This window comes from Corvus kubaryi, unplaced genomic scaffold (assembly GCF_017639235.1).
Source record: "Corvus kubaryi isolate FWS band 111438036 unplaced genomic scaffold, C.kubaryi_AGA036_p1.0 71, whole genome shotgun sequence".
NCBI lineage: Eukaryota > Metazoa > Chordata > Aves > Passeriformes > Corvidae > Corvus > Corvus kubaryi.
In genome coordinates, this window is record NW_024582059.1 from 3,878,559 (window position 1) to 3,892,483 (window position 13,925).

At 41.8% G+C, this 13,925-nt stretch overlaps 1 protein-coding gene across 3 annotated transcripts in view; it reads right to left on the reverse strand.

The window, feature by feature from the left end:
• The window catches only part of ELOVL6 (ELOVL fatty acid elongase 6), a 77,325-nt gene that overhangs the window by 52,014 nt on the left and 11,386 nt on the right, over window positions 1–13,925 (reverse strand). The window contains exon 1 of one of the 3 annotated variants that reach the window (XM_042049577.1): window positions 13,657–13,727. The exons of the other annotated variants lie outside the window; for them this stretch is intronic. Within the exon in view, the coding sequence (XP_041905511.1) occupies window positions 13,657–13,712 (56 nt within the window). The 5' untranslated portion in view covers window positions 13,713–13,727. Of the gene's footprint in view, window positions 1–13,656; window positions 13,728–13,925 lie in introns of those variants that run through there. 3 annotated transcript variants of the gene reach the window in all.

Here is a 13,925-nt window from a genome sequence, read left to right on the forward strand (position 1 = left end):
TTCTTCACTTCCCTCATTTTAGCTTTACATTCTGGCTGAATAATTTGGTTAAAGGTATAAGTAAACAATATGATAATCCAGAGAAAAATGAAAGGCAATGGTATCTCTAAATACTGTTATATCCACAGCAACAAATAAATAAATCTAATGTAATAAAACTATACAGGTAACAGACTGAACATACATTTAAGCCGATCCTGTGAACAACAAGAGTAAAGAAAGGGATGCATCTTGTCTCCAGCAGCTGTTTACATGACAACGAGCCTTATGTCCCAGAATGCCATCATGAACACCGGTAACACATGAAATGGTACAAATGAAGAACTGTGAATGGCAGTTAAAGTAATACAATTTCTGAACCTTGTTTCACTACTGATGTTCCAGAAATTCTACATCAAAGGCTTCTTCCTAGAGACTGATAAGACTATATGCTTTTTCTAAAGATGTGACTATCACAAGAAGAACTGACAGGAAACACTTAAGGAAAGGACAAAATTTTCCTAGGCACCAAAACATTCTACAGTACTCTCATTATGTAGGTTACTAATTTGCTTCAATGCATAATCAGGCTTATTACCACTCACAAATGCTGTGCATAGGACTTCGCTTCTCAGGCACAGACCCTTGTTCATCCTCCCTTTACAAGATGGAAGAACTCTTCAGTACTCAGTATTTTCTTTCCTTTCTGGCGCTAACATGATAATTTAGGATAAAATCATCAGATAAATGCTTAAATCTTTCCTCAGAGGGCATCTTCTGCGGCCCTTGAATCATCTGCAACTCTTTCACAACTTTTCCATCTTTTCAACAATACTGTCAGTGCTGGATACGTGAATAGTATTCTTTTTTCAATATCCAAAACAATTTTTTTACCTTTATTCCATGTTAGTCTCTTTGGACATTGACTCGAGCATGTTCTGTGGAAGGAAAAACCTGACCTGTCCGTAACAGCAACAGCTGATGCACCAGCACATCCTCCAAAAGAGGTGTTTGAAATCACAGGACCCTCAAGCACTGTTGGAGTGAGAGCTCCTCTGGACTCAGGCCCAGAGGGAAGCCAAAGCACAGGGATTGAATTAAAACCTTTGGACAAGCTGAAATACATGAAGCCACACCAAAGTGAAATAGAAATACAGATTTTTTAACTTTTAGTAGAAGATATGCTAAGAGCCTTAAACATTAAAAAGCTGCAGCAGAGACCTTAAACACAGTTCTTGCTGCAGCAGTGTTACCTTTTCACAGAATTCTTTTACTTCAGACAAAATATAGATAGAACTATACTGCTCACATTTTTTAGATAGAGTGTTCACATAAACAATAAGAGCTGATAGAAACTATATACACAAATCTTACACTTGTGTAAGACTTAATGACTGTTGGAATTAGACCAGGATAGGTTAAGAAAAGAAAAACTAGAATCATATGTTAATCTTTTGGTCAGTTAACAAATATAATCTACATTTCTGTAAGAAAAAATATAGAGTCTATACAGTCTAGAGTATCGAGTCTAGAAAATAGAGTATATAGAGTATATAGAGCATATAGAAGAACAAGCTGGTTTTGCCTGCTGCTGCTGTTGCTGCTTGCCTTTATCATGTAACCCCCTTCGAACTCTGCCTTCAAGAAAGCTACGAGACTATAAAATAAAGAACTTATCCCAACAGCAGCCTCCTCTGCTCTTTTACCCTGGTCCAAGAAGGAAGGGTACCCCATCAAAAGCTCAACAAAGCACACTGGATGTACAATTAAACACTGGCTGTGTGCACTTGATTTCTCTAAAAGGCACTTCATCAAAGATTAAAAATAATCAAGAAAAGCTGGGATTTCCTCCCTCTTGCTATAAAAAACAAATATGAAAGCACTCAGAGGTCGAGGCACCAGACTAACTGCAAAATGGTTAAGCTACCCACAAATGTTTCACTGGAGGTCATTCTCAGCCCTTGGGAAGAAATATGAAAGCAGACAAACTTAGGATAGCTACAACTAAAAGCACCACCTAATACCTTAACCACTGCCTCATCAGAACCATGGCCCAGAAGAGCTCCAAAGTGCAGCTCAGTTTAACACGTTTTACGTATCTTTCTTGGGATAAGGAGGCTGAAGCATCAAAGGAAAGGCTTTGCAAACAACACACTACACAATTTTGAGGTGAAATTTTAATTGCACAAAAATAAATGCCTTTGGCATTATCATTACAAAACCAAGTTTATCTTTGTCCTCCTGCCTGTTTGGATTGTTCGATTGTGCAAGTGAACTAATCGCCTGGTTGTGCAAGTTCCAGGAAGGTGACATTTATTCAGCAAATACATTTAAGAAACTGAACTTCTAAAACATAAGATGCATGAATGTGATTGTTTGTTTTCCTGTAATTATTCTAGGCTGTAATTTAAATACCATCCTTCCAAATACGACTATGTAAAAAAAAAAATTCCGCATCATGTGCATAGATTCAAAAGGCATTTTTTTCTATAGGTATGGATATATTATCAATCCAATCTCACCCTTCATGTTGGATGATCATAAAGTGCTTTTTAAAGAAAATTTAGGGGGCAGAAGTCAAGTGGCACTTCACACAGAAACTTGTAATCCAACCAAAGTGATCTTGACGCACACATCTCAATCACGCCACGAAAAATCATCTTACCAAACAGTGCATGTATCACCAGCCAAACAAACAAACATACACTAAAAAATTGATTTTAAGTTTGAACATGTATTTCTTTTTCATTTACCTTTCTGTGTCTTAAGGCATTTTTTGGTAGTAATCCCCATACTGTGTCATTTCATTGTTTCTCCATAAAAACTGCCTTTCAGAAGTTTACATGTATGCATGCATCCATCTCTACAGCACAGTTACATACTCTGGATAATCCAGATGAATAATCCAGCAAATATCACAAAAACGTATAGTTTTTAACTGCAGACTTACAGGGGGACTTTGAGAACAACTGCCTGCACCCTCCTCTGAATTAGCACTACAGAATTCTAGAAAGATCTTAGTCATCTTGGGCAATTCTAGAAGCTTTTAGGCTTGTGTGTATATGCAGTCAAATTCCTCCTTTGGATGCCTCAGAACTAATGCATCTCCGAAGCCAAATGAAACAACGATACAATTCTGAGATCTTCAACAGTGATAAAGCTTACCAGTGGCATCAAGCTGAGTTTGATAGCATTGAAATCTGTGTCTGGTCTCGCTCCTTCTCAGTCAGGAAAATGGACATACCAAGCAGTTGCCAGAACAAAGCCAAGACCAATGTTTACCTGCTGCTCTGCTTTGGTTACTGCTATTAATTATGCACAAATTCCTTGAACTTTCAAGGGGTTATGGATACCCTGATGTCCTAGTTTCATTTTGCTGGCACTTACTAAACTTTCGAAGGACTTGCCTGCCTCAGATGGTCTCATCCTCCTCCGATTCGAAGTTATGTCCTTACTATTACTACTGCAGCATGACAACAAACAGAAAGCCCCAAGGCAAGTGGCACAGCTCATCCCACAGAACTCAAAGGATTATACACGGTAATGTTTATTTGTGCAACACACACAACTTCATGTGTGACCAAAGGGCAGGGGAGTGTTCCCCAACCAGTGTGGCAACCTGCAACCAGCAGAAGCCATAATCATAAGCATACTTCTCTGGGAATGCCTAAAGGGAGGACGGTGCCAAGCTCATACCATGCTCTTCCTCCCACGGCTGGCAAGAGGGTCACAATCTCTCTGCAACTTCTCTTGCATAACTGAGGACTGAATTCAGCCCTCAGTTTTTTTAGATAGCAAACTGAGCTGAAACACCTTTCATCACACAAGGCAATTTGCCTTAATCACTTCTGAGAAGGTGTGTGTAGGCAGGTGTGGAGGTAAAATCAGCCATAGAATCACAGAATTAGTTAGGTTGGAAAAAACCTCTGGGATCATGAAGTCCAACCTTTGAACACCATCATGTCAACTAGACCATGGCATGAAGGACCTCTTGTCCTGTCACTTGTTGCCTGGGAGAAGAGGCCAACCCCCATGAGGCTACACCCTCTGTTCAGGTAATTGTACAAGAGAGTGATAAGGTCCCCCGAGCCTCCTTTTCTCCAGGCTAAACAACCGCAGCTCCCTCAGCCGCTCCTCATAGGATTTAACTCTCCAGATCCTTCACCAGCTCCATTGCCTTTCTTTGGACTCGCTCCAGCACCTCAGTATCTTTCTTATAGTGAGGGGCCCAGAATTGGACACAGCCCTTGAGGTGTGGCCTCATCACTGCCCTGGTCCCACTGGCCCCACTGTTGCTGATACAGCCAGGATGCCACTGGCCTTCTTGGCCACCTGGGCACACACTGGCTCGTGTTCAGCTGGCTGCTGACCAGGACCTCCAGGTAATTTTCCGCTGGGCCACTTCCCAACCTCTCTTCCCCCCAGCCTGTAGCGCTGCCCAGGGTTGTTGTGGATGAAGTGTAGGACCCAGAACTTGGGCCTTGTTGAAGCTCAATCAACACCCCACTCCCAACCAAAGGCGCAATTAAGAGAAAATTCCCAAATGGCTCCACCCACAGCATTGCACAGGAAATGCAATGGAAATAGAGTGCTGTATTTCTTCTCCAATTATTTTCTGTTTACATGAAGCCCAGCACTGAAGAGACCCTATAAAGGCAAACCTGTAATTGCAAAGAGCTCCCCAGGTTAATCAGGTCTGCAAAGAAAGGTCCAGACCATGCTTCATAGGCTGTTCTCTTCTTCTTTTTCTAATTCTCTCCATCCTGGCCTGAAAGGAAGAGGTTTAAAAATACAAGGCCCTTTTCTACAGACCACTAAGCAAATTCAGGTTTAGCCATCTTTACACTTTCGAGCTGTAAGGAGTGATCCAAAAAGATTAGACAGAATACAGCAAATTTGTTTTGGCCTTACAGGAAACGGCAGCTTGAAGTTCCTTGCAAATAAGCTAACTTTTTAAACCTTTGAGATGCTGATCAGGTTTTGGTAATTTTTTTTTTCTTCTGGACTCATTCTCCAGTCTTCCTGCTTATTGCCCTGCTATTTTAACTGCCTAAACTATACTGAATTGAACTAAATCTAATATAGAATTACGTAATCATTCTAACAACTGAGAAGTACAAGGCTAGCGGATTCATTCATTATGATCTTCTAAAATTACTTCAAAATTTGTGTTCTGTGAAGGCTGTGACTGAGCCTAAAAACACTGCAAACCTGTGATTTTTCTCTCCCCACACAGACACTGAAGTGCAGAGAAGAACAGATGGATCTCTCCACAGTTCTGCAAGCATGGGAATGGGGAAAGAGCATGCAGTGTCTACATGAGTTTGCAGCTGGGGCTGTCCATCATTCTTCTACTGATAATAGGTAGTATGGAACAGCATTATTGTCATTCTGTATTGGACACTCTAGTCTAGTCACACCAATCTGTACAGGCTCCTGCACCACACCTTTTGTTACTGAGGAACAGCTTATGTAAAAGTTAAGGTATGATTTTATCACCTTCTGAAAGATCACCATTTAAATACAGAGTCTGTCTCCACAGTTAACTCCAATGTGAAGTCCCGTGCAGAGCATCCAGATTCCCACACATCACTTATTGAAGTTTCAATGCCCTCAGGAATTTGGCTACCTGATTTTGCCTTATTTGATCTGTCAGAAAATTGGCAAAATACTACTGTGCCTGTATTTGGTCTGCTACATCTATTGAATAGTAGGACAGTTATTATGGTCCCACCCATGGAGAGCAAGAAGAAAAAATACTAAATAACAGAAGAGAGCCTGGGTGTCTCAAGCAAAATTATTATTTTATAACTGAACAGCAGCTGTATTAGAGATTAGCTGTTAGTAGAAAAAAACATGGCTCTAGAGAATAACCTAAAGACAACAGTGATCTTTCTTGGGAGAGCTTTTCCTGCAACGTAAGAACATTACATCTCATTAAAACCTGTACTTTTTTAGCTTAAACCTTTGTGCTTTTTGATTCTGAAAGTCTGTACTTGATACTTTATTACCTACTTACTTGACTTAAGACTGGGTTCTGACTTATGAATCTACTTGCAGAAGATGACTGATTTATAATGCTGGAAACTCAGCTAATATATTCCAGACCACATTACTAAAATGACAGAAGTTTAAGAATAAGGTCTTCTAAATTAACCTCTTATCAGACTTAGGAATGTTATTCAAACAATACCAAAAATGTACTGTACATAACAGAAGAAGCCACAGAATGGAATTATATACAAAAGAACAGTAACAGTGTTGTTCTATATTTCACTTGGAAAAAGTAACCCTAAAAGGTTTTAAACCTTCTCTGAATTCAATGAAACGAACTTATATGAACTTAAAAATGTATAGCATGTTGGGATTTTAGACCTAGTTCACATTCACTGTAGGAAATTAATAAGAACCAAAATAAAAATTTTTCAATATTCAAAAATTCTAATATAGTTGAAACCTGGGCCTCAATCTTTCACTTTGTGCATGCAGATTTGCTGCATCTTCACCCTGAGGTGAACTGAAAGCAGCTCCCAGAGTGAGAGAAAGGGTACTATCTCATGCAGGACCACAGCCCAGGCTGGTACCAAGTAAAATGCAATGACATAAAACACAAGAGTACACACCATGCATAGTGAAATGGAAACAGGAGTTATCCCCATGTGTCAGTGACTGCAGGTACAGTAAGTCTTTACAAAACAATGCTCGTTACATTTGCTTTTGAGCAGTGCCATAAAATTGAGACACTGCATGATGCTACTCAAGGATGCCACCATTTTCTACTCAAGGGCAATAAAACATTAGTGTGACTGCAGCCTACTGGATAACACACTAACCTCTGATGAGGAGTCCAAATATAGTTATTTGCCTGACCTGGGTTAGAAATAGGATTACCATTTAAATATATTTCAGAGTCTACTGGAATAAGCTATTTCACTCTACAGTTACCCAATGGCACAACAGACTCCTCTCTCTACAAAGCCCTCGGCACATTACAGAAGTGTTTATTGCTTCTGCTTACAAGCCAAAGATCAAAAGATATCTTAAGCTAAACAGATAATAACATGAAGTGAGAGGCAAGCCATGAAAGTCATACGGACAAAGCACTGACAGCAGGAACCAAAGACTACAGCTTTGGTTAGATCGGTTTCTTCATAGCTGCTTAATCACTGAATTCAACCAGTGAAAGTGCTGTGTAGCCCTTCATGAACTAATAAGCACCCAGAAAAAATTTACATGAATACTAATAATGGTGTACTTATGGAAAATCATAGAATCACAGAATGGTTTGTGTCAGAAGAGACCTTCAAGATCATCTATTTCCAACCCCCCTGCTGTGGGCAAGGACAGGTTCCACTGGACCAGGTAACTCAAAGCCCTCTCCAACCTGGCCTTGAACACTTCCAGGGATAGAGCATCCACAGCTTCTCCGGGCAACCTGTTCCAGTGCCTCATCACCCCCACAGTAAAGAATTTCTTCCTTATATCCCATCTAAATCTACACTCAGTTTAAAGCCATAACTCCTTGTCCTACCACTATATGACTTTGTAAAATGTCCCCCTCCAGCTCTCCTGTAGCCCCTTTGGGTACTGGAAAGCTACTGTAAGATCACCCCAGAACCTTTTCTTCCCCAGGATGAACAAATCAAATTCTCTCAACCTGTTTCCATAGGAGAGGTGTTCCAGCCCTCCGATCATCTTCATGGCCTCATCTGGACTCACTCCAACAGGTCCACGTCATGTACCCAAATCAGCACTCCCCCTTGGTAATTTGTCATAATTAAACAAAATTTGTCATGTGCAAGTACCACAATATGCCTGCAATACATCCGTAAGATATCAACATCATCACCGCTTAAGATTCAAGCAGATTTAAACAGACACTGAGATGGATTTACTCATAAATCAGTCAAATATATAAATTCCAGGATTTGCACACATTACCTCAAGTTATTAAACAATGAAGGGTGATCCAAGGAAAGTCAGCAGACATGTAGTGCCAACATACACTAAAGAAAACAAGAGACAGAAATGCTTGACAAAATATTTAGGGAAGTCACATAGGAATAATCTCTGTAAGAGAAACATTTATTTGTATGGCCTTGAGTCTCTTCTCTTTTTGAGTTAGTATTCTTTTACAGTGGCTCATGGTACAGGAAAAGCTTGTCCTATGAAAGCTTTGCCTCAGTAAAGCATGGCAGGGCTGGGTTTGCTTCCTGAAACACAACAGCAAAACTGCAGCAGCCACAGGTAAAGCCTTAAAGACTGCTTTTGTACTTTTCAGCCACAAAAGATGCCCCTTTGAAAAGATGAACAGTCAAATGAAAAGCACTCCCTCATTGTGTGGCTACAGTTCTGCAATTCTGAGTAAATCAGAAAATCATCAATAGTCCTTACATTACAAATGAAACACTGATTCTATTTTTTTTAAATAAGGTGTACATATAATGTGCATTTAGTTTAAAACCTGATTTAAAAGATCAAAATGCCTGAATACTGGAGTACCACCAAATCCTACCTAGATTACTTTTTAATCACTGCAAATCAGGATAGAAATTGCCAGCTAGTAGAAGGCAGATTAAATGCTAATGTAGTCTAGAAACTTTGAAACTTAAAATTGAATTAGTGGAGAAACACTTTTAAGCCTAAAGAAAAGATGTCCAAACAACACAGAAAAAAGTGGTGGCTGATACTTATTCTGTTGTGCTGTAGCCAGCAGGATGTTTCTCCCAGGGAATCTGAAGGGGGCTGAAAGCCTCTTGTGCTAGGCTTCACTTCAGTGAGCAAGGTCACATGGTCTATTGGGCAGCTTCTCAGACCTCCTTGGCTGGTACAGTGTTTTATGCCTCATTTGAACCAAACCAAATCTGTTTCTTTCTCTCTCAATCAGCCTTCCACCCACTGCCTCTGCCTGGCAGACACATACAGACACCATTTTCAAAATCAGCCAGTGATGCTGCTTGCAACAACAGCATCAGGCTCCTTTCTGTGAATGGCTTTAAATTTTAGTCCAAATGCAGGTACAAAGTCTATGTTGGTTAACAGCAGCAGAAAGAAATTCATCCAAGTATCTGGGAAATACAAGTACTTTTTCAGAGAGCTGCCAAATCTGAAGCTTTAAAAAGTATCAACATACAGTGCAGGCCAGTAAGTAGTACTGGATTAAACAGGAATGCTAAAGGTCTATTAAAATCATTAAAATTAACAACTTGGACTTAATAACCTCTAACTGCATTAAGATGTCTCAACATGCCTGTAAAATAAACAGCTGGAAAATCTGATCTAACTATCATGTAATTAATATATGGGTATTTCCTTGACTCTGCCTGCAGCCTAAAGCACCTTCCAGCAGTACAAACCTCTTCCTTTATCTTACAGAAAAAGCCAAGTGGCCATCTTAGGGCTGGGGAGGAGATATGGCACAACACTGAAGAGTTAGCAGTTTGGAGGCCAACCAGGGTGGGAGCAGGCTTAGGGCTTCCAGCCTACAGGGTACTCTGGTAAGGCAACAAAGCCTTCTCCTCAACTCTCTAAAAGAGGTAATTTGAAAGCTGGGTGGCAAAGTCCTGGTTTCCATTTTAAACTCTGCATTGAAGCAGCTTTTCATTCCAGAAATTCATCATCCAGCTGCACAAGGGAACATTAAATGCCACCAGGAGCAGGTGCTGCAGTTTGGAGGAGGAGAAGAGTTCATCTGTTCCAGCACCACCACTCACCCAGTCCTGTGAGAGTATGTCACGCTGAAGAAAAAGCTTATTGCTCACCTTAGGCAACAGAAATGAAGAAATATTTCAGTAGAGCAGACCTCGCCAGAACACGCACTGATAAAGATAAGGCATCTTTATTAAAGCTCTCATATTATTGTCTGTTCTGGTTTCTGTTCACTTGGGCAAATAAATCTCAATGTACAACTTACAAATAAGTCATGCCAAATGCTCTTTGTCAGAAGTATAACACTAATTCAGAGGAAGCTGGGATAGAGGAGATGGACTAATTTAATGTAAAACAAAAGCTCTGCTCATCATTTAATTTTCACTGTATGGGTTCATGGTGACAGGCACCGCTTTTGAGACTCAGTAAAAACAAGTGGCTTTCAGAAGGATTTGGACAATTTTCTTCCCGTTTTCAAAAACTTCGTCTGCTTTATTGCCCCACACAATGATATCATCAATGTACTGCAGGCGTTCCAAAACTTTATCCTGCTCCAGTGTAGTCTGGGTAAGTCCATGGCAGATGGTAGGGCTGTATTTCTACCACTGCAGCAGTGGATTTCAGGTGTACTGCATGCCCCTCCAAGCAAAAGCAGACTGTAGCCTGCATTCTGCTGTCAAAGGGATTGAGAAAAGTGCATTAACAAGTATACAAAAGTATGTGTACAAGCACACATTGTCCTGATATTGTTTGAATACATACTTGGTCCATAAAGTATTCAGAATCAATGACAAAAATGTAAATCCTAAAGTGAGTAAAGCTGGGCACAAGCCCATAGCATTGCCACTGAAATGCCTGGGGGGCTTTCAGAGCTTGATTCAAGAAACTGACAGTCATTTCCACTATGAAGAAACAGGTAACAGAAGACACGAGAGAAGCTGCAAGTTTAATTCCCTCCAGCAGTTACAAAAGTCACAATCAAAAATGCCAAGATTTTTCTGAAGTTTCTGTTTGCAAATGCTAAGTATCACTGATCTCACTGAATCTGAATACTGAAACCTGCAATAAGAAATGCTATGAATACTGTTCAACTTGAGGAAAACAATCATGCTTAAAAAGAACCAAAAAGGCAACTCTTTCCAGGCTGAAGTTCCTCAAAGTGTCCATGTACTCAGAAGCCTGGTTCTGTTCAGCCACGGCTGTGCAAAACCAGCACAGAGAGGCTGTAGTTTCAACACAGGGAGGGTTTTGAAGGCACCATTGACGCTGGATTCCTCTTGATAATGTTGGGGAGTGCTGTCTGTCTGCACCTAGACTGACACACAAGTGGTGAGCAGGAAGGAGAAGGCACAGAGGCAAACAGCATGTTTCGTTTACAGCAATGCTGCTGCAAGGTGATGCTGCTGTTGTATGATCTCAGGGGAATGCATACATAATGCTCTTTGAACCATGAGGAAGATGCTGTCTGCTAATTAGTTCCCTGGTAATTGGCCATGCAGTGTCATTCCTTGCATGAGGACTGCTGATATATTGGACATCATCTGATTAAAACAAGAGAAAGGAGCATTATGTGATAGCAACTTAATGAGGTGGGCTTCAAACTAGACCTAAACAAGCTGGACAAGAAAAATAAATGGTGGCTTGTTCAGAAGCCATTGAAAAGACAAGACAGTTGCAACCATCTGTGCTACTCATACAAAAGTTTAGGAGCCTGGGCTTTAAAGGGGAAAAAGTTGAAGACATACTAGTTGTTGCATACTAACCTGGACGCTCATTTTAGGACTGTCACTTAGGATCGCTGGTATTTGAGAAGAAATGTCAGAAATGACCTGTACCTCCCGAAGTACATGAACACTGCATATCAAGAACAGGCATTCTTTGAAGTGGCAACAGACACGGACACTTAATGGCTCCAGGGGAGAGATCAAAGTGGGAAAGCATTCTGGGCTGTGAGGATGCAGGGCTGCTGCAGCACAGCTGGGGAAGAGCAGCCAGACGAAGCCCTTCCAGGAGCACCCTACAAGCAGGGTCAGTGCTAAGCAGGGCCTCTGATCACCCATACTTCTCCTAGAAAAGCAGGACACTGGGGACCCAGCAGCTCTGCTGAGCTTCTTAGCCATACCCATGTACAACTCCCACTTAGAAAGTCCTTTTAGACACAGGCTGCCTGTGTTAGCATCTTCTGCAGGTGAAAACACAAAGCTGCCAACAGCCCATTCACTTAAGAGCGGGACTTGATGATCCTTATGGGTCCATTCCAGCTCAGAATATCCTGTGATTCTGAATTTAAATTCATTGTTCAAAACAGTTTGGGGGAGCAGGGCTTGAAGAGACAGCAAGACCAAATGCAGGTGGTTGTGCAAAATGCCAGGCAGTGATGCTGGGGATGGCCCTGCCCAAGAGCAGCATGTCCCTGCCCTCCCTCCCATGCCAGGGGGCTTCAGACCCCCAGTATTTTGTTGCTGTTATTCACTTCTGGGTGAATGATATTAACATTTGTATCCAAATGTAAATAGCTCCACCAACACAGGAGCCAAACACAAACAGGCCGATTATACAGTGTCTGGGGCACAGCCCTAGTAACAGAGATAAAAATCAACACATCCAGGGAACAAGAAAGAAAAGGCAGCGCAAGAGTGAGTCAGCAAATGTAAGCAATATGTTAGTCAGGCAAGCGTTTCTGAATGCACCACAAAGCTGCTCACACTGCAAAGTCACAGCCCCGATAACCTGGAAGACCATCCTGGTGTGAGGGCCCCCACCCCTTTGTGAGGGGACCTCTAAATTTTCAGACTGGTTTTGGGAGGGCTTTAATGTAGATTTTTTCCATTGCCCTCACCCTCCCCCCCATCCTTAAGCCTAAGGAAGGAAAAAATCTGTGCCATGTTTAGAAAGACAGTGATGTGAGCATGGAAATCTGGTAAAGCAGAGGAGGCCGGCTGTGCTGCTGTGTCAGGTGTCATGATAAAGGCTGCAGGTTTCCAGGATTAGCCTGGTCACTTTGCAGGCCATGAAATGCTCCACTGAGCCTGTTTAGCCTGTGGCTTGGCTCTTCCTCCTGCCAGCCTGCATTTCTCTGCAAAACAAGTGACTGAGTGCCTCAGAGTACCGCTGTGACATGTCCCCATCAGCGCAACAGCCATGGGGAGCAGGGCCGCACCGCTCCTCTCTGCGGCCACACACATCACAACCCACTGCACTGAGTCCAAGGGACACAGCTGCAGAAAGCAGTGCCGGGGAAGAAAAAGCAAGGCACAAAGCCAGGAAGTTTTACAGAAGTCACTGGATTTCACGTCACCAGCAAACTTATTTGCAGTTTGTCTGATCTAAATCCTGTTGTTCCACCACTTTGAAAATGCAGACTCTAATTAACTCACACTCATATACTCTGGCGCCTGAAGGATACTTGCTTTTGTAAATGATATTTATAAAGCAAGAGCTATTTAATACCTGCTTAACATATATCCATAACCTTCAGAATGTCTTCTATGAGTCAACACAGCCTGACTTGAAATGACATCTTTCCCCTTTCTGTTCTGTAAGGCTTTCTGCACTGTCCAGCCACTATCCCAGAGCACAGCAGAAGGCAGCCTAAGACACTGCTCATATTAACTCATTAAACACTGGGTAGTTTTATTCTTGAAGAGGAGCACTTGCACAGAGAGGACTGCATGTAAGCCCATCTCTGGGAAACAAGCCCTTTTCAGTTTTGTCTTCATGCTTTCTAGCGATCTCCCATATATAACCATTTACTCCACAGACAGATCCTGCATTTACAACTCTTCATTGGTATTTCTGCAGGAAGCCTGTAGGCTGGTGGCTTAATCCAATTTCAGCAGCACCCAGATTTCTATCTGCACCAAAGCTACAGGTAATGGTAGAGCCGTCTCACTTCTCATCCACAAATATTTACACTCTCTTCCCATTCACCTCACAGATACATCTCCCACTGACTTGGATGAATCCCAGGCCCCAATTTCAATAATGAAAGTCCTTGACAGTCTATAGTTCTCCAGACGGGTGCCTTACCCACTCTGAATGAAGCAGGTCAAGCAGGATAGTCTAGGGACCACACCACGGGGCATTATCACAGCAGACCATGGGATCCAGTTAAGAGAGGGATGTTTGTCCAATTCACAAGAGTGTTTGTCCCCGCTCCTGCAGCTAGAACAAAACAGCTCAGACTGCATGGGTGCAGCATTTTGGGCTCACCAGCACCTAAGTATAGATGCCATCATAGGTCCTACTTAAGACACATCACCTCCATGCCGTGCTTTTTCCAGGACTGCTTTCAGGAA